Raw genomic sequence first — 24580 nt, forward strand, 5'->3', positions numbered from 1 at the left:
TCTCTGGTGTGCTGCATTTCTGTTGGCTTGGTGAGCATGGCGCAGCCAACTGAGACCCTTCCATTTGTTATGGAGTCCTGTGGCTATCCTGTAAACCAGACTGTTACCATATCTACTGCCAGCTGACCAAATGCCACATGTTTTACTGTATGTTATTTGAGTGGGACTTGCCTTTTAATTCAACGGTAATGGGGTTGTGATCAAAGAGAAATGCCATATGCATAAATATGTGAATCTGAGAACTAGCTCAAGAACAGGTAAGTTACTTAAATTGACACAAATTACTACGAGCTGCTAACACCAATCACAGCGCCTGTGCATATAAACATCGTTCTTCTTGCGGCAATGCTGGAAAACACATTCAGGCAATTCCTTTATTCTCTTGAAGTGATTTCTGACATACTATCCTTCACAAAATACTGCCCATATTGTTTAAACAATGCTGGAGAATTATTCACATACACATTAAAAATGTCTGCGTCTATATAAAATTAACATGAGGCTCTGATGAAGTCATGTTTATAGAGTGAAGTCTTTATTAAAAGCAATTAGCCGGAGTAGCACTGTTATAAAACACGTCAAAGTAGTTCCTGACACAATCAAACCCACACAAGCGTTTTTCATTATAACTTTACTGTCTATTTTTTAATAAACATGACCAAACTTTTAATATCCTGCTACTTAAGTATTTCCAAGAAGGTTTACAGTTTATGGTTTAACGTTAAATGCGCGTGACCAAGTCTACTCTAGAGAAAGCTACGGCCCTGTGTCCTTCTTTGTGCGTGAATTGAAAGAGCACTGCAGCTACACATGTATCATAACTGGTCAGTGGTGCTAGATTCTGCCTTGTTATATTGCGGTTTTCCACCAGAACATGTAACAGGATTCTAAATAGAAAATAAAGATACTTACAGCTCTTCCAGCAGGTGGAGATTGTGGAGGGCACCGGAGGGCAACTTCGTGATATTGTTCATGCTGAGATCCCTGCAGGGAAATAAACAAACAGCTCTATTAGGATAATGCCAGATCATTTTGTAATATGCCAGAAGTCAAAACTGTTTGAGCATCAGTTGCATAGCTGTGACCTCTATCAGTTACATAGCATTTTACGGGGAGATTTATTGTCCCATTAACTTCGATATCAGACCCTGTGCTAATGAATTGCGTGCACACTTTACATTAATCTATTGCAGTGATATGTTTATCACAATATGACAATACGGTGTGACCATGCTTCTATACTTGTTATTTATTTATTTTAAATAGAGAGATTTAAAGGAACACTATAGGGTCAGGAAAACAAACATATATTCCTGACCCTGTAGTGTTAAAACCACCATCTAGCCCCCCTGGCCCCTCCCCTTGCCCTAACGTTTTGTCTAACATTCGATTCAAACTCAACCTATTAAATCAGATAATTCTAAAAATGTTCCGAAATTCAACTACCCCAACACCTAATACATTTTGTCAGACAAATGCTGATGTTGTAACATCTAACCCCTGGATTATTATTTCACTAACGTTTTGCAGATTAAGATAGAAAATGTATTTTTCCCCGCATATTATTGCTGTTATTATGCACATTTACATTTTCCTGTGCATGATGTCTTTCCCAGATACGAGAGAATACGGAACATATGGAGAAGTAAAAGCTAGCAGTTAGTTTGGAAGTCACATACAACGTTAGAAGGCTATTCTTTCGCTGTCACTATGACAGCCATTAAAAGCACAGTTTAAGCAGGAAAATCATTTCATCTCAATGAAGTGATTTTCAAACATAGGTGCTGCCCTTACAGCAGTTGAAAACAGTGCAGGTTCTGACAAATGAAAAGGTTTAACCCCTTAAGGACACGTGACGGAAATATTCAGTCATGCTACCCTTTTATTCCAGAAGTTGAGTCGCTGCACCAATAACAGCCATCAGACATCCACTCGGGCTTCAGACTAAAACAGATTCAATAATTCAATCTACTTCATATATTGTGTAATCAAGCAAAGTATGCAAACACTGGGCTCTGGATGTGTGTCAAATGCTTGCACTAGAATAATGCACTGGATTTAATAATTCTCATAGAGAAGCATTGGATTGTTGGATTGTTGTATATCCTCCTTAAACTAATCAGAAACTAATTTATTAGGTTGGTGAAGAATTGCATAGGAGTGAGGAATAACTGTGTGTGACATAAGAGTTGGTAGTAATATAGTTAGTTTGACGACTAGCAACGTGTATACACAATGGTGGGAGCAGAAGGTAGTAGATGTAGTTAGCAGCAACATAGGTTTACATTTTGCTTAAAACACACCTTTAGTAGCTGTGTTTCTCCTTTACACCTTCAATTTTAGAAGCTTCTATATGAGAAACCACGGGTTGGAAGATTGCGGTAATTGCAAACCATGTTCAATAACTACCCAATCTTCCTCTTTGATAAACATCCGATTGGACCAGAGACAACTAGAATTAATGACCTACATTTTGCAGTTGAAGGATAAAGAGGTTTGGATTTCTACATTTAATCTAATTTTCCAATCTAGAGTATAGGTATACAAACTTTTAACATACTATTAACAAACATGGCACATTACATTATTGCCAGACTATGTAGTAGGTTGACAACTTGGTTTACTGCATGGTTTTATAGTTTGCTTGTTGAATTGCCCAATGATAAAAAAAAACAGTCATATAGATTCAAAAGAACAATAAACCATGTCTCCACTTTCACCTTGACAATTCTGTAGAACTTTTTAAGGTTGCATTAACGAACTGGAATAAACCATTAACCTCTTTCTGATGGGGATTCACAGAGGTTCCTGGCAGATGATGCCATTAGACACTCTATAGTCCGATCTGGTTCCATAAATTGAGACGTTAATCTCTTCCCAGCTCACTGGAAAATTCCCTATTGCTTCTAACCCAAGAACAGAAAACTCATTGCTCTCACGGCTCATTGCATTAAAACATTTGTAAAGCACCCTTTTTAACTTTTCTTCGCCAAGTTATTTGCAAAAATATGAATTCCAAAATCAATAGTTTTGTGTTCTAGAACATATAAATGTATTTTTCATGTTAGCACCCAGAAATAGCATATTTTTAAATGATAAAACTACAATATTTTTTATTGATCATAATTTAATTATTACAGAATAATGGATTTAATGGTATTTCTTTGTAAGCAGTTAAATGTTAAATGAAACGTGCACAATGGGGTTGTACATCTCTACTGACTAGTGCCCTTATATAAATGTTATTAAGAGTGAAGTAGTTAAACACTTCTGTTTCCCACATTAAAACAATGATATTCTGTATTTTCTTATAAGGAGTGTACTGATGCCAATAACGGCAGACATCATAAAAATGTTGTTAATAGGTAACTAATGAAAAATTACGTTTAATAGAATAACACCTTACGTTACAAAAGACTTTGTGGAATTAAATGGCTTGGCAATATTTTTGTACTGGAAATATTGTGGAGTGGCAAACAAAGAAAAGTTAATTTGTAACTAAACGAAAACCTTCTAGTCTTGAAAAAGTAATTAAGGTTTTCGAATAGAAACTTCGGAACTTGCGCATTGATGAATTTCAATGTACCCCAATAGCCTCTCCATCCACCTGTGATAATTGTATGAATTATACATTATTATTAGTATGGACCAACAGGACAAGTGCCCATTGATTGCAAGTCTCTTGTAGAGTGAAGCAATGGTCCTCAACCTCGGCACCCACTAGAGCAAACGCTAGAGTGAGAGAATGTCTAAAGATGAATTGTGGGGGGAATTCTAAATGTTGCGCAATCACCAAGACAACAAATAGAATGTTCTGTTCGTCTGTCAATCCCGTTTTAGAACTTTTCCCCATTTTTCTGAATTCGCAAGGTGTGCCTAAAATTGTAATGCAAATTTGAGATGCCGTTGGCTATGCTGAGTGTGTAGTATTATATAATATGCTGAGATGCTAACAATACTATATTGTATGATTAGGATGTTTGATCTTGTTCTGTACATGCACACAGTAAAATGTGAGCTGTGTTGTTCACAAAAAAATGTCCTAAATATTAAAAAGTATAAATAGAATTCTTCTTATCGCTGGAGGCCAATGTCATACAATGACAAAAATACTACTGTACTTACGAGAATATATCGGTGATGGGGAATCCTGACATAATGGTGTTACAAGGGGCTCGTCACAGCCAGTCTGAAGAGAGAGCTGGTTCCAACCCAATAGCAGACCTGTCCGTTTGGGGGTCTTTGCAAAAAATGTGAAGACTTTGCAGTGTACTTAGACTCATATGTATGATTTATAACAATAACCAAAAAAATATGTAAAGTAATCTAGAAGGACAGTTATTGAAGTTACAGGACACATTAATGCCAGTATAATCACTGTGATCTATATAAGATATATATTTAATATATACTTATTAAACATTATTTTAATTTTTGTCATATGCTTACTTACCCACCATATTTTATGTCAGCTTTATTTCTGTGGGACTCGGTGACACACTCATGCAAGCCACACATTACCACGGGGCTCATTACTGTGGGACATAGGCTATTGTTATCAAGAGGAAGTGTTCCCATGAGATATCATTAACCGAATAGGATGTGCTAAAGGCTATTTTTGTGGAGTTCTTTGAAAGACAAGGAGCCCCGGGCTGCAAGATGGGACAATAAGAAAGAGAATCCAGGCATTCTCTCATCCCAATCCCATTAGTGAGAAATAAGCAGTTACATCATATCAGTTTCCCTCTTCATCCAATGGTGAAATCTAATATAGACACAAAACATAGCACATTCAAAAGAGTGGACATTTGGCCCACAATAATATTTCACCTACAAAAGGCAATATTAACAGTTTTTCTTATTCAAAAACTAAAGTGAAAGAACAGCAAAAGAATGACACACCAAAATCTTTGTCCTGTTATGTTAATGACACAGAATTAAACAAAGGCTTTAAGTAACAGTTCTTTAATAATATTAAAAGTGGAAGGGACGCACCCTTATCAGGTTAGGTACATTTGGTTTGATCCTGGGAAAATGCGGACCCCTGGATCTTGAGGTCAGGTTTTGTATAATTATATATATGACACCATATAACAATAAAATGATTTAAAAAAAAATATAAAATTATAAAAAAAATAGTAAAATAAACAGATATTTAATTTAAAGCAATAAAGCTTATAATAAATCTTATTAAGCAACACATAAAATGTAAGGAGTTTTCTTCAGCTAATTTTGAGAAAACAATTAGATTTGTTTTAGTTTGTAAATAAAAAAAAAGAGTATCAGGCAATCAAATGAAAATATTCCACTTATTTGACTGCTGTTGAAAAAATTTAACACATTTTGATGTAAATGTAATTGTTGCAGCTAAGGACTTTGTTTGGTAATCAGGATGACTTCTCCACTATGCTCATGCATTAGGTAACTAAGTTGCCTGCATTTTTCGGTACATGAATATGTTTTAAAGAACCTTTTTGAAAGAGAACTGTGCACCCCAGTGAGTCTAGAACCATGTAGAGAGAGCTTTAGCAGCTCCTAGGGGGCTGGTCAGGAGGCATGTTTGAGGCCAGGCTGACACTCCCCCTATAATGGGTAGCCACACCCCCTTCCCAACAGTCAGTAGATGTATTACTGATTTAATATTTTTGGATACATTTTTAAAATGATTTATATTTTTAAAAAATCTTAGAATTTTGTAATATGTTTCATTATATTGATATATAATTTTATATATTATCTATTTTCGATATTTTAAATTTTTTTAAAAAATGTATCCAAATATATTAAATTATTTGAAAAGCTTATTGAGGCCATAGTTCCTTCATAGCAATCTACAGAGGTAGTGGACTAGTTTGAAGTGTGAATTGTCAAGACTTAAAAGTGATTACACATATTTTGTTAGAATTCAGGTTAAGAATCTTATTAACATATTCATTTTCTCTTTAAATTGGCAAGTAGAATATTTATAAACCTGCTCATTCAAAATTGAGAGATTACTGTACATATGTGATTTAAGTTTGGTCATTCATATTTAGAAACAACACACAAGTAAAATGCTAGTCACTACAGCACACCTTTCAAATGTCTCTAATTAGGAGGATCAGTCACTATTTTGTATCCACATCCTACATTTCTATCCTAATCGTCCAATCTTGGTATATGTGTATACATAACAGAGCTTTATTGTAGCTCTGTAGCTCTTTATTGTAAACTGTAACTTTAAACTACAATAAATATGTTTATACGTTAGTGTGTATAAGTAAGATACTGTGTTCCTACCCTAACTTACATTTTCAGTTAGATAAAAAGGCTAGTCATGAAGTTATCAAAAACAGGGATACCATTTTCCACTTGCCCACTAGCTACTGGCAAATGCAAATTCATGTCTGGCAAGTAGAGATTCACACTAATGACTTTTCAAATGGCTTTTAGTGGTGAGTCCCTTTTGGCCCTGTCTACAAGTGTGTCTTGAAATGTTGAACCCTGATGTAAAATATCCTGACATAGCCAAACATCCTGGCCACGCCTTACAGTAAAAGTGTCCTTCGTTGGCCAGTAGATATGCCGGGGGTATGCACTTCACCAGTTATGAAGTTCCTGCTTTTTTTTTCTGGTATGGCAAAAATACTTTTTATTCAAATGAGTACGGGTTAGCAAGAGTCCCCATAAAAATAAAAAAAACTCTGGTGTGCCAGAAAAATATAATACCTTGGATCAACTCAGATATGACGGGGTCACTTTAAATCACTCCACAAAGGAGCAATATAATTGTTTTGAACCGTAGCGGTTGTGCACTTTCTATACCCTTTAAGATGCAGATATTCTTGGAATAAGTCTCTTGTTCCTCTGAATTCTTTCCACTTGGCATATATAAAATATTTTCAGACTTTGATAGCAACAACATATCCAAAGAAGACTTGTAAAACTGTCTGACTTTACAGAGGATCGCTCAGGTTACCTTTTGTAAAAGCCATTATAAAAGGAAGGAAAAAAAAAACTTCCTTTGAACATGAAAGACTGTTTGCATCAAAGAGTTGGTAGTCTGAGTAGAAGTATGATCTGTTTGCAAAGCAAACACCAACTAACTGGTTAATCTACAAGAATTTTTTTTTCTTTCTGTTAAGCCAAGATTCCAGCAGAGGGAGCAGGCAAACAATTAGGGAAAATAAAGAAAAAGGATCAGAGAGCAAATATACCTAATCTTAGAGGAGAGCAAAAAGTTGCACTGTGCTGTTCAAACATTAAAATTGATGTGTTTTTAAAAGAAAATTGAAATGTGGCTTGGGATATTTTTTATACGTTTTTACATTTTTATTTGCAAAAAATGATCACTGTGAAAGATTATTATTTTTTGTACATAACTAACATGTTCCACTAAGCGGTGCAATGAGAGATACCCCAAACAACTTGGGCAGTGCATTTCACTGTATTTTAATACAATTACCAAGCAAGGCCGGAGGAGCCATCCAACTTAGTTTTCAAGCAGATTACAAATTGTATTACTTGCCGTGTATATATAGCAAAAAGCATATTTTAAATGGCTAATTTAATTAATAGGTAATTTTGCACACATTTCATTCTTATAGAAACCCCTCAAATTTCTTTATTTAGACTTTGACCTGTATAAAAAGACTTTGATCTCATTGGTACTGGTCCTAAACCTAGCCACGATGAGGACATTACATAGGTTTCATCTGTCACTGTATTCATTATTTTTTTTTTTAATTAATTACCTCCTTTTCTTATTTCACGTAAGTCTAGAAAGTCTGCTTTATTTAATAAGCTACTTTTTTTTTTAATGATTTCTGAATGTATATTGTCCTCACATGCGCATGATTCCTATGTCCTAATTTGATTTTTTTTATGAAGTCACCCGGAGGTCAGTCATCACAAACGGTACATCTACTGACTGTTGAGAAAACATTGGGAACTAATTAACACGATTTGATACATCCACATTTTTTGTAACATGATAAGAAGCCCATTAGGAAAATCACTTCCTACATTTACACAACAGCAACTTGGAAATAAAACAATCTGAAAAAAAAAGTAGAGTAAAAAGTAAAAAAAAGTATAGAAAATAACCAGAGACAGATGTTTTATTTTTATTTTTGTGATCATAAAATATATAAAAATGCTAATAAAATATAATGTGATAACCTTTTTTAGGGAAAATTAATTAAAGTGGCAGTCCAAGTACCATAACCACTACAGTCCACGGCAGAAGTTATGGTGCTAGAGGACTGAGAAGTTTTTAAACAGCTTAACAAAATATATATTATGCTAGTTTAACCACCAGAAAATATAAAAGTTAAATGTTAATAGCCTCCAGGGACTGATCTCTATCATTATATTAGATAAAATATATTTAGACATTTGCAGGCATCCATCTGGGTTACTGCAATGTATAAATTGAATAATTGAGCAATGTATAAATTGAATATTGAATTTGTTTATTCTTACAAGGAAAGGTTAAAGCTTACAAGGAAAGGTTAAAGGATCTTAACATGTATAGCTTGGAGGAAAGACGAGACAGGGGGGATATGATAGAAACATTTAAATACATAAAGGGAATCAACACAGTAAAGGAGGAGACGATATTTAAAAGAAGAAAAACTACCACAACAAGAGGACATAGTCTTAAATTAGAGGGACAAAGGTTTAAAAATAATTTCAGGAAGTATTACTTTACTGATTGGGTAGTGGATGCATGGAATAGCCTTCCAGCTGAAGTGGTAGAGGTTAACACAGTAAAGGAGTTTAAGCATGCGTGGGATAGGCATATGGTTATCCTAGCTATAAGATAATGCCAGAGAGTAATGAAAGTATTTAGAAAATTGGGCAGACTAGATGGGACGAATGGTTCTTATCTGCCGTCACATTCTATGTTTCTATTTTAGCTTCAATTTTGCAATTTGTTTATTAGGTTATTACAATTCAGTGTCTTGTGAATAAAGGCCGGTGTGTGTTACTGTAACAACACATATATATTCTAATATTCTGGGTATATTATAGAAAATATTGGCATTCTCTTAACACCATGCCAATGCATAATTCCCATTAAAATCTTTACCCTTTAGATAAATCAAACACCACTACTAAAGTACATAGGAGACACACTCAATCACATTCTTCTAGCGTTAAAGGGTTAATTTCACTAACTGCCAAGTTGTCTATGTGTGCCTCCAAGGTAATAATTATTTGTTAAAATAGCTGAATGAATTCCTCAGGTATTTGCAAACATCAATCTGATTCAACACTCCTGAATTGTCATCTAAACTCAGTGGATCTCTAAGAATAGGGCACATTTCTGGGATTAATGCCAAGTCCGTCAACCATTTTATGACACATGCCAAGCCATGGCTGTCATTATATAATGGGTTTGTTAACCTCCTAGTCGCAAAGGGGTTAGAATGAGCTCAATTCTGCAGGAAACCGTCACCATCTCAGATACACTAATTTCGCCTGTTTTCAGATTCAAATTCAAGTACCCACTGATGTACAAGCAACAGCAAATTTGAGGTCCAAGGCAAAGTTCAAGACTCGCAGAGTGAAAATGGTACCCTAATATAAAGCTGAGATCAAAGTGGGCAAAGTACTAATCAGTTTACTACCATTTCAAATGTTATTCTCCATATAGATCAAATCAGGATGTTACAAAGATCTTGCCAATACCCGAAAAGTAACAGAATGTTCACAATTTATAATTAGTTTGTGGCAAACATATTATTATCCCTGATCAAGGCACATGTGGTAATGACGGTTTACAGGCTACCATAAAATGTTTGCTAATAAATATTGGAGGTGTGTGGGAGGAATGGCAGAAAAGGGGGATCACTTGCTAAAACTCTGGTTATAAGAAAAAAAAGTGATAACATTCTTGTAGCATTCCGTGATAACATCCATTGTTATTGCTGCATTATACTTATATTATGTGCAGTGTAAGTGTAAGTGCAAGTCAGTCATTCTGGTCCTTGTACCTCGGTGCTAATACCTGTTAAAATGATGCACCCTCCATAAAACTGTGCCAGTTAGAAGTCTATTAAACAGCTATTATTTTAAATTAAAGCAAAAAGAAAGAATAAGAACTCTGAGAACGGACAAAAGCTTAAAGAAACTCAGTAGTTTGCCCTTCGATAAATCCACGCTCAAGTCTCAAAATCATTTTTGCTCACTTGTGCCATTTAAATTAAAGGGACACTATAGTCACCTGAACAACTTTAGCTTAATGAAGCAGTTGTGGTGTATAGAACATGCCCAGCAGTCTCACTGCTCAATCCTCTGCCATTTAGGAGTTAAATCCCTTTGTTTATGAACCCTAGTCACACCTCCCTGCATGTGACTTACACAGCCTTCCATAAACACTTCCTGTAAAGGCTTTCTTTATTGCAAGTTCTGTTTAATTAAGATTTTCTTATCCCCTGCTATGTTAATAGCTTGCTAGACCCTGCAAGAGTCTCCTGTATGTGATTAAAGTTCAATTTAGAGATTGAGATACAATTATTTAAGGTAAATTACATCTGTTTGAAAGTGAAACCAGTTTTTTTTTTCATGCAGGCTCTGTCAATCATAGCCAGGGGAGGTGTGGCTAGGGCTGCATAAACAGAAACAAAGTGATTTAACTCCTAAATGGCAGTGAATTGAGAAGTGAAATTGCAGGGGAATGATCTACACACTAAAACTGCTTTATTTAGCTAAAGTAATTTAGGTGACTATAGTGTTCCTTTAAATGTGCCTCCTATTTTTTTTTTAATCGAACAGACCTTATGTCTCCATGTTACTATGCACCTTCACCAGTTCCTACTCTATCATAGCTCACTGCAGCTGCTATTAACCTCAGCCATCGTGCAGAGAGGCACGGCAAGCTCAGGTCTATGGAGATGGTACCCATAGGATACCTATGTCTCCAAAACACAAACGTGTGGTGTCCTGTGGCCAGAGATGAATTATGTTATTCAAAGCCAACATATGAACAATAAATACGTTTTGTATAAAGGTGACTTTCACAATTAAATAAAGTGCTTATAGTAATCAAATGTGTAAAATACATAAATAAATAAACTTCCCTTCAAGTATAGAAAGGGAAAAAAAAATCTTCAGAAAATATCAATGAATAAAAATAGGGGTTGTCCTGTCAGGGAAATCAGAAAGAGCACAACATAGCGCAAAAGTGTATGATCAAATTATTATTATTATTATTACTGGAATTTATAAAGCGCCAACAAATTCCGCAGCGCTGTACAATTGGGAAAAAGACAAACACAACAAGAACAGTCCGATAGAGGACCCTGCCCGTGAGCTTACAATCTAAGGGATTAAAACAGATATGTGTCAAATGGCCACTCACAATTTGTGAAAGATAAAAGAGCCTTCAGTATATATAGATGTTGAAGGTCCTTTCTGATATTATGGGTACAACTACATCTACCAATACTAATCGTGATGTAAGTTAATAAAATCTGCACTTTATTTTGGTTAGCTTTTAATTGGATTGCACCATACCTCTCTTTATTCCGAGATATTCAAAGTCCAAGATTGTGATCATATCTACATCATCATCTATATATACTGTATGCTCTTTTATCTTTCACAAATTGTAAGTGGCCATTTGACACATATCTGTTTTAATTTGATCATACAGTTTTGCACAATGTTGCGCTATTTCTTCCCCGACAGGACAAGCCCTATTTTTATACATACGGATAATAAAGAAAGCCAGCACATTTCAGTCAAAGGGCTTAAGAATACAGGAATCTATTCAAGTCAGTACATTGTATTGCATAGAGAAGTCACTCGCAATATTTACACTGAAACAATATAAAAGAGAAAAAAGTCCACATTACAACAGCTATTGTGCCCTAGATTTTCCAAACAGGTTATCATATTGTCACTAAATGAATGTACACCGTAGATTTATTTTCAAATTAATACTTTTTTAATTGATTGGCAGAAAATAGGTGATTGCAGTTATATAGCAGATAAAAACACAGGGTTATTCAATAAAGAGAGAACGCAAAGTGAATTAAAATTTAGGCTGGAGTAACCGAAACTGGAAGAATAACTCACAACGTTTCCTGTTCAGCTATATTGATGTTAAATTTGAAATTCTCTTTGAGGTCACTTTAAATTCTCACGTTAGTAAATAGCCCTACTGCAAATCTTACTAATTACTCATCTCTGTGAAACACACTAGTCTGCTTGTATCACGTGTTTGTGTAATTTAACCTAGGTTTACCTACTGCACTATTTTATTGATGTTGTATTTTTCATGTTACGATAACACAGTAAAGGAGTTTAAGCATGCGTGGGATAGGCATAAGGCTATCCTAACTATAAGATAAAGCCAGGGACTGATGAAAGTAATTAGAACATTGGGCAGACTAGATGGGCCGAATGGTTCTTATCTGCCGTCACATTCTATGTTTCTATGTTTCTATGTTACAAGAACGTCCAGCATTATTTTTGCTTTCTAGACCCACAGGGCAATTAGTTCAATTTTGTTCTTCCAATGTAACATTCTCGATTTAAAGCAACCTCCGAGTTTATAGCTGTATACTACAAAACACCACAGGGTAATAGATCAAAATGTTTAACGTGAACAGATCAAGCATACACACACTTTAACTTAATTTCCTAATATCATCTATCTTTTCTCTGAAAGTAACTTCGGCCAAATCTCTAGCATTTGTAAACCCCGGAGGCAACTTAAACTAGCAGACATGAAAGCTCGGAGAAAGTTTACACAAGGCATTGTACTTTGTGATCCACAAAATACAGGGTTCCTATCATGTACCTTTATCAAACTCATTCCTGTACATGATCTATCAACACCTGCTTTGTAGTTCTGGTTCTAAAAGGGAGTTCCTTTACAGCAAAGCATGCATCCCCATTTATAGATAGAGCTACGCCTAGTAAAACATTTTATAGAAAACAAGCATTTACTTTATAGCTCTGCGGAGATCTCTGAATGTACTGATTGTTTATAACGAGAGTTTATTTCTTGTTTGAAAATGATTCTGCATGTTTAAAAACTATTAGCAGAACAGCAATTTATCTAACATGTAGCTTCAAAAAGATGCATTTAAATCGGTAAATCGGATTTGCACAAAACTGTAACAGCAAAGCCTTAATACGTGACAATAACAATAATAATAATAATAAACGTCACCACTTGGTTAGTGTTACTGTACATTTAGGAATAGAGTGATGTTTAGAATTAATTTGGTTTATGGGGTACCTGCACGCAAGATGCTTTGAATTGTAACTCTCAAGATTTGAGTTAAACTCCAGAACCTCTTCTACAGTATAACAAGGGCAGGGGTACAGAGGTGGGGTGTTAGAGGGGGGTCTCTACACTCTTAGTGTGAAAGTATAGCCTGGTGTATACTGTTCTTTCACTCAGTGTTATTATTGTAAATACAAGGACGTCATGGTGTTGTTATATTACCACTTGCCATTTTTTAAATTGCCATTAATAAGGTCAGAAGAAAGCATGCCGGTGACTTATTGCAGCTATTTAATTTTGTTAATCAATAAAGGATAAGATGAAGCGGAATTAAAAAAAAAAGGTTGACACACGTTCCTATTGCCTAGTCACGCATTTCACAAACGTGTTAATAGGACTGCTGAATGTATAGTACTGTAGGGATCAAATTGTCTGCTCAAATATTTCCCACAGGAAAGCATTGGATTGGCTGAGATTGTCAAGAAGGCAGATCAGGGGCAGAGCCAGCACAAGCCAAACACAGCCCTGGCCAATCAGCATATTCTCTTAGAGATGACTTGAATCAATGAATCTCTATAAGGAAAATTCAGTGTCTCCATGCAGAGCGTGGAGACACTGACTGTCAGTGCTGCACAGTATGCAGCACTGCCCCAGGATCCACCTCTAGTAGCCATCAGAGGAGTGACCAGTGGAGGTATCCCTAGGCTGTAAAGTAAACCACAGTGCAAAAAGCCTAAAGGGAATGATTCTACTCACCAGAACAAATACAATAAGCTGTAGTTGTTCTGGTGACTATAGTGTCCCTTAACCATCTGTGGATCTTTAAAACAGTTTCAGCATCTAGCTCTCGGTGGATGTAAGACCACTATAAATTCAATTTCAGTGGCAAGATAATGCATTGAATAAAAGATCTGTATAGAGTAACTGTGTAGCATTCATCTTGTGTACTTTGCCATCTCAGCAGAGGCATTCATGTGTTGTTATTTAAAATTTAAAGTGGTTCTGTCACTTGGAACGTTTATGAAAAGCTCTTTTTGACTGTGTTGGAATTCCTTTGAAATTCCAACACAATCGAAAGATATACAGGAGACAAAGTGGAGACTATTTAGCCTCATGTAATTGCAAATCTTTTTCAATCTTCGTCAAAAGGGAAAGGTTCTGTTGCTATTTCCCACCAGTTATCAGTCGACACAGGAGATGCCTACGGCATATACTCTGCATGTGTGAGTTTATGTATGGTACATTCAGTGGCACAGGTTAAAACAAACACATCCTTACTTGCTTCACCCTCAGCCACCTCCCCACGAGCGGTCATGTCACCTTATGTTGAGTTTGCAAATAATGCAAGAACCTCATAACTGACAGTGTTGCTTTAAGGAAAATAAGGCAAGGCATTTGGCAACAAAGGACTGTAAGCCTCATTATATGGCGAGGTGGTCATTTCTCGTCATGTCCTAGCATTTTATTGTTATTCAAGGCAATCCAAAAAAAACATGAACTTTAAACTTGAAACGTGAGTGAGTTTTCAAGGACAAATGTGTCTCTTATCCAAATAATATTTTACCCGTTAAGGACACAACTTCTGGAGTAAAAGGGAATTATGACAGAATATTTCCGTCATGTGTCCTTAAGGGGTTAATTAGCGCACAAGGACTTTCAATTGATTTTATATTTTTCCCTGTGGCAACCTATAAGATAAAGTATATCACTTATCAACTTAATATAATAATATAAAAATAACTGTCTGATTTATTTTTACATAAGGCAAAGTAGCTCAAAGCATTTTAGAACAAGTGCTTGGATTTTAGCAAAAACTGTCAGCTGACTGATTAAGATATTATACACTATTATATATGAAAGATTATTTTGATTTAGCAAAATCACATTTTTATTTCACAGCAACAGCTACAGCTTTTTGTTTTATCCTGGATTTGAGTGATCTTTAGGTTTTAAGTCTATAAACTTTATAAAGTGGAGGTGTCACAATAGATTCTACATTATTCCATAGGGGGTCTGACATGTGCCTCTTTGCTTTGCTCATAGGATCATGTCTTAATTTATCTGTCGCTAGCAACCAAATGAAGATCCTATAACACTTATCCCAGTGGGAATTTAGTGGTTGATGGACATGTCCAAGTCTGCTGGCGGTGAAGGTCAGTGCCCATTTTTGGTACTGGCTGACTGTGAATGTATTTTTGAACAATGCAGTACAGGATGATTTGTGCTAAATATTTCTAGAGGCAGCTAGAGGAGAGTCAGATTTTATTGCTAACTTTACTCAAGTGAAAGCATGAGGTCTAGTCATGAAACAGTGGATTGTTTGTATTTGAGAACCCACTGGAAACACTTTGACCAAAACTATTGTTGAAGAAAACTTAAAGGGACACTATAGTCCCCCCAACAACTAGAGCTTAATGTAGTTTTTTTCTGGTGAGTATAATCCGTGCCTACAGACTATAAAATGTAAACACTGCCTTTTAAGAGAAAAGGCAGTGTTTACATTACAGTTTTGGAACAACTCTAGTGGTCACTCCTCAGAAGGCCACTAGAGGTGCTTTCTGGGTCTGCATCTTCACGCTCTGCATGATTTATAAAAGAATGAATGATGTTTTTACTTACAGGATTTGCCTGTTAGCAATCTTACTCCTTCAAGAGGTGCTGTATTCGATAGAACGGCTGTTTGTAGAGACAGAACGAACAGTAACTCTTTTTATTTTAAAGCTGTATTCCGATTGGTGATTTCAGCCAATCAGAATACATCTGAAACTCATGCTTAGTGACCACCAAATCGCAGATGACAATAAACTATGGCTGCTAAAATCCATGGAAAATTACAAGTAATGACAAGCATTTTACATGACATCATGTCATTTCTAAACTTCTACAAATGTTTCCCCCGTATATGAATGAAAATAAAATTGAAGTATTACAGTTCCTTTAGCCAGAGACTGCCATAAAGGCTAAAAATTTAATTAAAGAGACACTAGAGGCCCCCAGACCACTTCAGCTAATTGAAGTGGTCTGGGTACAGTGGCCCTTTTGCACTTAGTGCTGCAATGTAAAACATTATAGTTCCATAGAAACTGCAATGTCTACATGGCAGCACTAAGTTTGCCTCCAGTGGCTGTCTACCAGGCCACCACTGGAGGCGCTTCCTTTGGTCCGGTATCCGATGCTGGACATCCTCACACTCTGCACGAGGACATCCAGTGTCAGATTTTTCCCCACAGGAGAGCACTGATTCAATGCTTTCCTATGGGGAGGTCTAACATGCGCGCACTATAGTATCCTTTTAACAAAGCAGTACAATATTTTTTAGTAATGAAGGATAGATAAAAACCACATGGGAGAAGAGAATTGTATCTCTATTATTCATCTGGGATTCGTGTGGCCTACATAGGTGAAAATTCCTACAATAAGTATGAAAAATGCAACACTGGCTTTTATTTGAACATTCCGCTCTATATTTCTACCTAAGGCTTGTCATCACACCTCTTTTTATTATAATGAAACACTTTGGAAACATTTATAGCATTCCCTACTGCTTGAGGGAACCATATAGTTACTGTGTAAACATTTTAACACCAACTGCATTTGTGTATAATTTTAAGAAGGCTCCTGAAAATACAAAATGCAAACTGAGCAAAAAAATTAAAATAAATAAATAAATAAATAGCAACTATAATTAACAATGTTAAAAAATAAAAATAAAAAAGATTCAAAATCCCTTAAAAACCAATGCTTTCAAACAGAATGAGTATTTTTCAATTATGTATAGAATTAAGCAAATCTATAATTTTTGCATAATAACTATCTAATATCTAGTCTGTTGCGATTATTTTTAAATATAGGATTACTTTACTTTATGGGCTTTTCTTCCTTAATATATATATATTACTTTTCCCTGCTGCTACTATTATTATTATTATTATTATTTTATTATTTATATAGCGCCAGCAAAATCCATGGCGCTGTACAATGGGATGCAACTTGATTGACAGCAATGAAAAAAAGTAGGAGGACCTCAGTACTGAAGGACAATTAACATGCTAATATTGCCATAGGCAGAAAAGCTTATAAAGTAAAATAGTCCTAAAACTGTATTATGCTGTAAATATATCGTGGAAATAGGCATCAATTAAATATTTTTTAGATACATTTTTCAATTGTTTTTTTTTTTCTCCAAAATGTTAACATATAAAAATAATATCTCATATGTAAAATATATTTTAAAAATCTAAATATTAAAACATTTTTGAAAATATTAAATCATTGAAAAAGTTTATCCAGAAATATATCATTTGAACAGCTTATCCAAAAATATTAAATCATACAAAAAACCCAGAATGCTTTATTTGTCACACAATGAATTATAGAACGTTGAATCACCAATAGCAAAAATTAAGCCAAAAATAAACAAAATATATTTCTATACCTGCTATTTTGGCCTACATTTAGTTTTGCCCTGTCTATTCTACACAATTCACTACAGATTGCTCAGGTATCTGCAAACTCCTAAATGGTATACAACCAAGTTAGGTTCCCTACTTCCCAGTTGTATTGAGCAGACAAATGTATATAAAAGTGCTATCAGAGCCTCCAGAATCACTGAATATTTTTTGGGGGAAGATTGCAGTTGGCTGGCCATTCCTAATCTAAATGAAAAAAATATAACATGCAATAATAGAGTCCAGCACAAGAACTGGCTCCAGGCCATCAATTTACGATTCTAGACAACCATAAGTAATTCAGAAGAAAGTATGCGCCACAATACACACTAGTATAAAAATGATACAACCCATAATCAGGTAGTTAGGTTTTAGTGGCAAACATACAAGAATTATAAAAAGCTAGAGCCTTGTGCATTGAAAAATCTGTAAGGATAAAATGCCACAATGAGATAGACAGGCGTCTACGGGAATTGCTAAGTTATAACTGCACTAATGATGTGCCAGAGAAGTTTGGAATTCATATTATAAAAAGTCTGCCAATTCACCCAGCACTCTTTGAACAAGGGTATGTGGAATCCATTGAGAATTTAAAATAGAATTTGGATCCCCAGCTATAGTTGCACCTGCATAGTCTGACTGCATACGCCCAGCTGGAAGACAGAGCAACTAGAGTATATGAGAACATGCCTTAGAGGCCTTAGATTAAACAGATCAATAAAGATGAGCTGGTGGATTTAATTCTATTGTTGGGTTAAGAAAAACCTAAACTAAAATGAAATGATCTGCCTCACGTGCTTGTTTCTCTGGTGTGCCTAGAGAGGGAACACTATAGGAAACATCTGGGAGTCGGTACAGTAGGATAAGAGCTCACAATCAGGACTGTCACACCAAAATTGGGACTGCAGGGATGCAGCAAAGTGCAGTGAAGCGTAAAATTGTTAGGTGTCCCCAAGTGAAATTAGCCCCACTGGGAGGAAGTGCTGGTTTGAGGAGAGTTAGACTTACTGATTAATTAAGATTGGATGCATACACAACCAATCATAATGCAGCTAAAGACTACACACTACTAATAGGGGAATATAAATTAATCTACCTTCAAGGAAACTCATCATTTCTAGCTATCAGAAGCCCCGCAGATGATAAGTAGACTGTCAATTCCTTAAAGGGACACTATGAGCACCCAGGCAATTTTATCTTAATGAAAAGGTCTGGGCACCATGCCGCGCCCCCACTGTTTTTACACAAGTAAGTGAAGACGTTGTTCAGCAGGAATGACCATGTTTTCATTGTAGGTTTTAAATGCCTCTAGTACCTGTCACTCAGACAGCCACTAGAGGCGCTTCCCCCCAAAATAGCAAAGTAAAACTCAGAGAGACCATCTGACTGAAGCAGCGTGGCATTTTGCTACTCATGTACACTAACATTCCAATGTTTTCCTATGGGAAAGCATTGTACTTGCTGATCTCAAAGATCTCAGCCAAGAAGGTGGGATGGCAGTGGAGAGACCGGCTCTGCGAGGGAGAAAAGATAAAGGTAAACTACAGGTGGGGGCCGGGGACCTTAAAGACCACCAGGGTAATATAGCGTTAGCAATACACATTTGTGAATAGAATATCCATAAAGTTATTTCTAAAAGAGAGGCAAGAGCTCACTTCTCATGCTTTTGTGCTAGAACTCTAAGTGGCTACCCTTTTTATATTATTGGTTTAAATATTATTTCTACATACTTTTAAACAATAAAACTCATTAAAAAGAAAGGGTCAGATATGGTCTGGTGTGTCCCTATAGTCCCATGGCATATTCAGTGACATAGTTACCCATTTAAAAAGTTCAGACAAACATAAAAAAAAACTGTATTTAGCTTAATGAAGCCCCTGTAATCTCACTGCTCAACTCTCTCTCATTTAGAAGTTAAAGCATGTTGTTTTACACCTAGTCACACCTCCCTGCATGTGACTTACACAGCCTTCCAAAACACTTCCTATAAAGTAAGACCTAATGTTTACACTTCCTTTATTGCGAATTCTGTTTAATTTAGAATTCCCTATCTCTTTCCTATCTCTTGCACTGTTAATAGATTGCTAGGCCCTACAAGAACCCCCTGTGTGTTATTAAAGTTCAATTTACAGAGCAGGATATAAAAACTACTAAAGTAAGTTAACATTTGATTGAAAATGAAACCATTTTTTTCATGCAGGCTGTGTGAGTCTCAGCCAGGGGAGGAGTAGCTAGGGCTGCATGGAAAAAAAGTAAAAGTGATTTAACTCCTAGATGGCAGGGAATTGAGCAGTGAGACTTCAGAGGCATAATCTGTACATAAAAACCGCTCCATTAAGCTAAAGTGTTTTTTGTGATTATAGTGTTTAAATATAAAATGTACCTTTATGAGATATGGCAGGAAAATGTACTACATGTTAAATACCTACATGTTATGCTGTTGAGCCTCAGAAGTACAGGATTTCTCAGTGGAGGAACATTTCTATAGAGCAGTGGTTTGTTATTGACAGTAACCACAATTGAAGATTATGCTAGCTTTAGTGTACTAATAATCTTAATTTTAATAAAGACAGGAGGCGAGTATTTAGCATATCTCTCTTTACTAAAACTCCATAGCAGTAAAGAAAGTGATAACAAGAACCAATCAAAAAACAGTAGGAGGTATAGTATTCCCAGTGAACAGGCTCCTCCCCCTCTTTCAACTAGCGACATCGCAGACGGCAAAGTTCAAATAATGTTGATTCGAAAGCCAGTCTTGGGTCTGTAACAGAAGAATAAATCCGAGAGTCTTAGGACCATCCATGTGGAGTGTAAGGGAAACTTGGGGAATCAATCCAAACCAGTTAGGATAAACTTGGGATAATCCACGTAGCGATAGTTGGAGGTCCACGTTGAGTTACGCTGAAACGAGAGTGTGGAATAGGTTAGGTACTAGTCGAGAGACTTTGAAAGCATGGGAGACTTTCGTACAGTATTTTTATGTAAGATTATATAATTAAATAGTAATATATCGGTAATACATACATTTCCTTCTAAAGAAACATAGGGCACAACAATCATGACTTAAGATATTTACAGAATGCGTAGAACAGTCGAATATGCAGGGAGAGCAGAGACTAGATCCTAGTAGAAGATAGGAGAATAGGAGAAGGACAGTATAGGAAATTTTTGAAGACCGAAAGGGTGGGTATGGGTGGGAAAATACTCGCCTCCTGTCTTTATTAAAATTAAGATTATTAGTACACTAAAGCTAGCATAATCTTCAATTTTATTACATGACAGGAGGCTTCGTATTTTGCATTTTTAACGCTGATGTACTAAGGAAAAAGCCGCGCAGGAGTTCGGTCTAAAGTAGAAGGTCCGGAAAGTGGATTCGCGGGACCAGTCAGCTGAGCGTAGGACATCTGATAGTGAAGCTCCGGCTGAAAAGGCCGAAGAGGCAGCCGCGCCTCTCACCGAGTGTGCCCCGAAAGAGGCGTCTACGCCTGCTAGTGACAAGATCCAGCGTACCCATCTAGCGAGAGTGGTAGAGGAAACTGGATTGTGAGGTTTGACATAGGAGATCAGAAGTTGACCGGAGGGAGTCGGGCGGAGAGAGGCGGTAGCCGTCATGTAGCTGCGTAAGGTTGCGACCACGCACAATTGGGGTTCCGTGAGGAAAAAGGGGTAAAAAATAGTGGTAGAGTTAGATTTGGTGCGTCGGGAGACATGGAATGTCACCCCTTCAGGATCCATTGAGAAGGCATTGGCTTCGAAGGCTCTAACGTCGGATACCCGACGAAAGGAAACTAGGCAGAGCAACACCGTCATTTTGGCTGAAAGTTGGCGGAGTGAGAGTCTGTCGTTAGGCGGCCATTCTCTTAAGAAGTTGAGGACGAGGTCCACATCCCATAGTTGATTGTATTTGGGGGCCGGAGGGCGTTTGAGTCGCATGGCCCTCAGTAGTCTACATACCATAGGATCCTTGCCCACTGGAATTCCTTGGATGGGGATATGGGCCGCTGAGGTCGCTGATCGGACTACGTTAATGGTCCTATAAGATTTTCCTGTTGTAAAAAGTGACGTCAGGAAGTTCAGGACGGTGGGAATAGGTGCCGTAAGTGGATTGAGATCCCGTTCCAAGCACCAAGAGGACCAGGAGGTCCAAGCAGAGATGTAGCATAGTCTCGTCCCCGGTGCCCACGACTCCCATAAGAGGTCCCTAGCAGTCTGCGATAGTTCGCTGACTCGCCAGGTGCCCCGGAAAGAGTCCAAGCCACCAGGGAGAGTCTCTCTTCCATTATCAGCGGGTGGGGGTTCCCCTTCGGATCCCTGAGGAGAGTCGGATGGGATGGTAGTAAGAGCGGATCTGCGTAGGATAGCGCTAGCAGGTCCGGGAACCACGGTTGACTCTGCCATAGGGGGGTAATCAGGAGCAGAGAGATCTGGTGTGTCTTCAGATAGTGGAGAGTCCTCGCTATCATGGCGAATGGGGGAAATGCGTAGGCGCCGAAGGGGGGCCAGGTCTGGAGGAAAGCGTCCACTGCTCTGCATTCTGGGTCCGGGAGCCAGCTGAAGAAGTCTGGCGTTTGTCTGTTGTTGCGGGATGCAAAGAGGTCTAGATGGAAGGGTCCTCTCCTTCTCGAGAGGGCATTGAATATCTCTGGATCCAGCATCCAATCGCTGCCGTCTCTCCAATGTCGAGAGAACCAGTCGGCTGTTAAATTCGTCTCCCCTGGGAGGTATTCCGCCTTGAGGGAAATGTTGCGTGGGAGACAGAAGTCGAACACCTCTTTCGTGAGTTCGGATAGGAGTCGTGAGCGGGCTCCGCCTAAGCGGTTGATGTAGCGGACGGCTGAGATGTTGTCCATCCTGAGGAGAATGCAACAATTCGATTTGTCCTTTGCCAGACTGCGTATGGCGAAGGAGCCTGCCAGTAGTTCGAGGCAGTTGATGTGTAGGTTGAGTTCCTGTGGAGTCCAGGTTCCCCCTGTCGATACATCCTCGCTCGTGGCGCCCCAACCCCAAAGGCTGGCGTCCGACTCCAGTACGAAATCTGGGGTTTCGCCGAAGATAGCTCGGCCGTTCCAGGCCTGCATGCTGTCCAGCCACCATTGAAGTTCCTCCCGGACTTCTGCCGTCACTGGTACGGGTTGATCGTAAGTGGGGTTCCGGCGGAGGAAGGATGCTTTGAGGCGTTGCATCGCCCTGTAGTGGAGCGGGCCCGGGAAGATGGCCTGGATGGATGCCGAGAGAAGGCCTACGATTCGAGCTAGGTTGCGTAGGGGAACTGATTGGCATCGGATCGTCTTGCGGATTTCCTTCCGAATCGCTGCGATCTTGGTTGTCGGTAGTCGGAGCGTGCTGGAGACCGAGTCGATTTCGAAACCCAGGAACTGTATGGTTTGGGACGGAGTTGTAGCGGATTTCTGATGGTTTATCGTAAACCCTAGGGATTCTAGGAGTTCCATGGCAAAACGTGTGTGTAGTCTGAGTCTTGACTTGACGGAGCAGAAGATTAGGAGGTCGTCCAGGTATATAATGCAGCGAATTCCTCTTGCGCGCAGATGAGTAACTACCGGCTTCAACAGTTTGGTGAAACACCATGGGGCCGAACTGAGGCCGAAAGGGAGGCAAGTGAATTGCCATGGTTGGTCGTTCCACAGGAAGCGGAGGAAGTATCTGCTGTCGATATGTACCGGTACTGACAGGTAGGCATCCTTGAGGTCCAATCTTGTGAACCAGTCGCCGTCTTGTAGGAGGTCCCGTAAAAGGTGGATTCCCTCCATTTTGAAGTGGCGGTAGACCACATGAGCGTTGAGTGTACGTAGGTTTATGACCGGTCTGAGGTCTCCTGTCTTCTTTTTCACTAAGAAAATGTTGCTGAAGAATCCTCCGGTGTCTGTGGCGGGTTCTATCGCCCCTTTGTTGTAGAGTTCCTGAAGTTCGGCTTGGATGAGCTTTGAGTCCTCTGTCGAACAGTTGATCGGTCGTGGTGGGGACTCTTGGTAAGGTGTACTGACGAAATCTATGATGTATCCCTGTACCGTCTGGAGTATCCAAGCGTCTGACGAAATGGTCGTCCAGTTCTGAAAGAAAAGAGAGAGACGACCTGCATGCAAAGTGGTCATAGGTAGATGATAGCTTACCTGGAGTGAATCGGGATCTGCCACGTCCTCGGGTACTGCGTCCTCTGTCTGAGCCTCTTGAGAAGGTGAAAGGCTGGCGGTATCCCGTTTCTGGGTAGAAGGGTTGCGGTCTTGAGGATCGGGGGCCTGATGGCCAGAAACGGCTGGCAGCACGGCCCCTGTGGCGGCCAGCCCGTCCAAAAACACCCCTAGTGGGGTATTGTCTGAAAACCCTCCTCATTGAGGTCTGGGCTTTACTCAACGAGGTGAAGACGTTGACGTGGCGATTCAATTCCTTTAGGAAAGGGTCTCCAAATAACTTGCCCTGTGCCAGAGGTCCGAGTTCCTTGGTGCCCAAATCCACCAACTTCCCGTCTATTCGGAGAAGTGCTGCCTTACGCCTCTCAGATGAGAGGGCCACATTTGCGTTTCCGAGGAAACAAAAACCGCGTTGAGCCCATTCGCGGATATCATGAGCCCATTCCCTGACCATGTCGGCATCGAATTGGTCTGCCCGTTGGAAAGCATCGTCTGCTAGGTACATGATGCGTGATAGGGGTCCGGAGGTATCTAAGAGTTTGTCTTGGACTCCTTTGAATCCCCTCTCCACCCCGCGGCGGGGGTTGTGACCGCCTCTACTCATGAAAGTAGTGATTACTTGGTCAAATTCAGGTGTCATGGCTACTTGATCTGGTAGGGAAGGGCGGGGGCATTCCGATCTCAGTCGGTTACGAACTACCTTGTCCATGGGTTTACGCATCCATAAGTGCATAAACTTAGCCAGGTGTTCTGGTGGTGTC

At 38.4% G+C, this 24580-nt stretch overlaps 1 protein-coding gene across 1 annotated transcript in view; it reads right to left on the bottom strand.

Moving 5' to 3' along the window:
• The window catches only part of LGR5 (leucine rich repeat containing G protein-coupled receptor 5), a 145289-nt gene that overhangs the window by 89324 nt on the left and 31385 nt on the right, over positions 1–24580 (bottom strand). Inside the window, exon 2 of the mRNA XM_063447004.1 lies at positions 913–984. Coding sequence (XP_063303074.1) covers positions 913–984 — 72 coding nt within the window. The remainder of the gene's footprint in view (positions 1–912; positions 985–24580) is intronic.

The sequence above is a fragment of the Pelobates fuscus genome, chromosome 3, assembly GCF_036172605.1.
Source record: "Pelobates fuscus isolate aPelFus1 chromosome 3, aPelFus1.pri, whole genome shotgun sequence".
Lineage (NCBI taxonomy): Eukaryota > Metazoa > Chordata > Amphibia > Anura > Pelobatidae > Pelobates > Pelobates fuscus.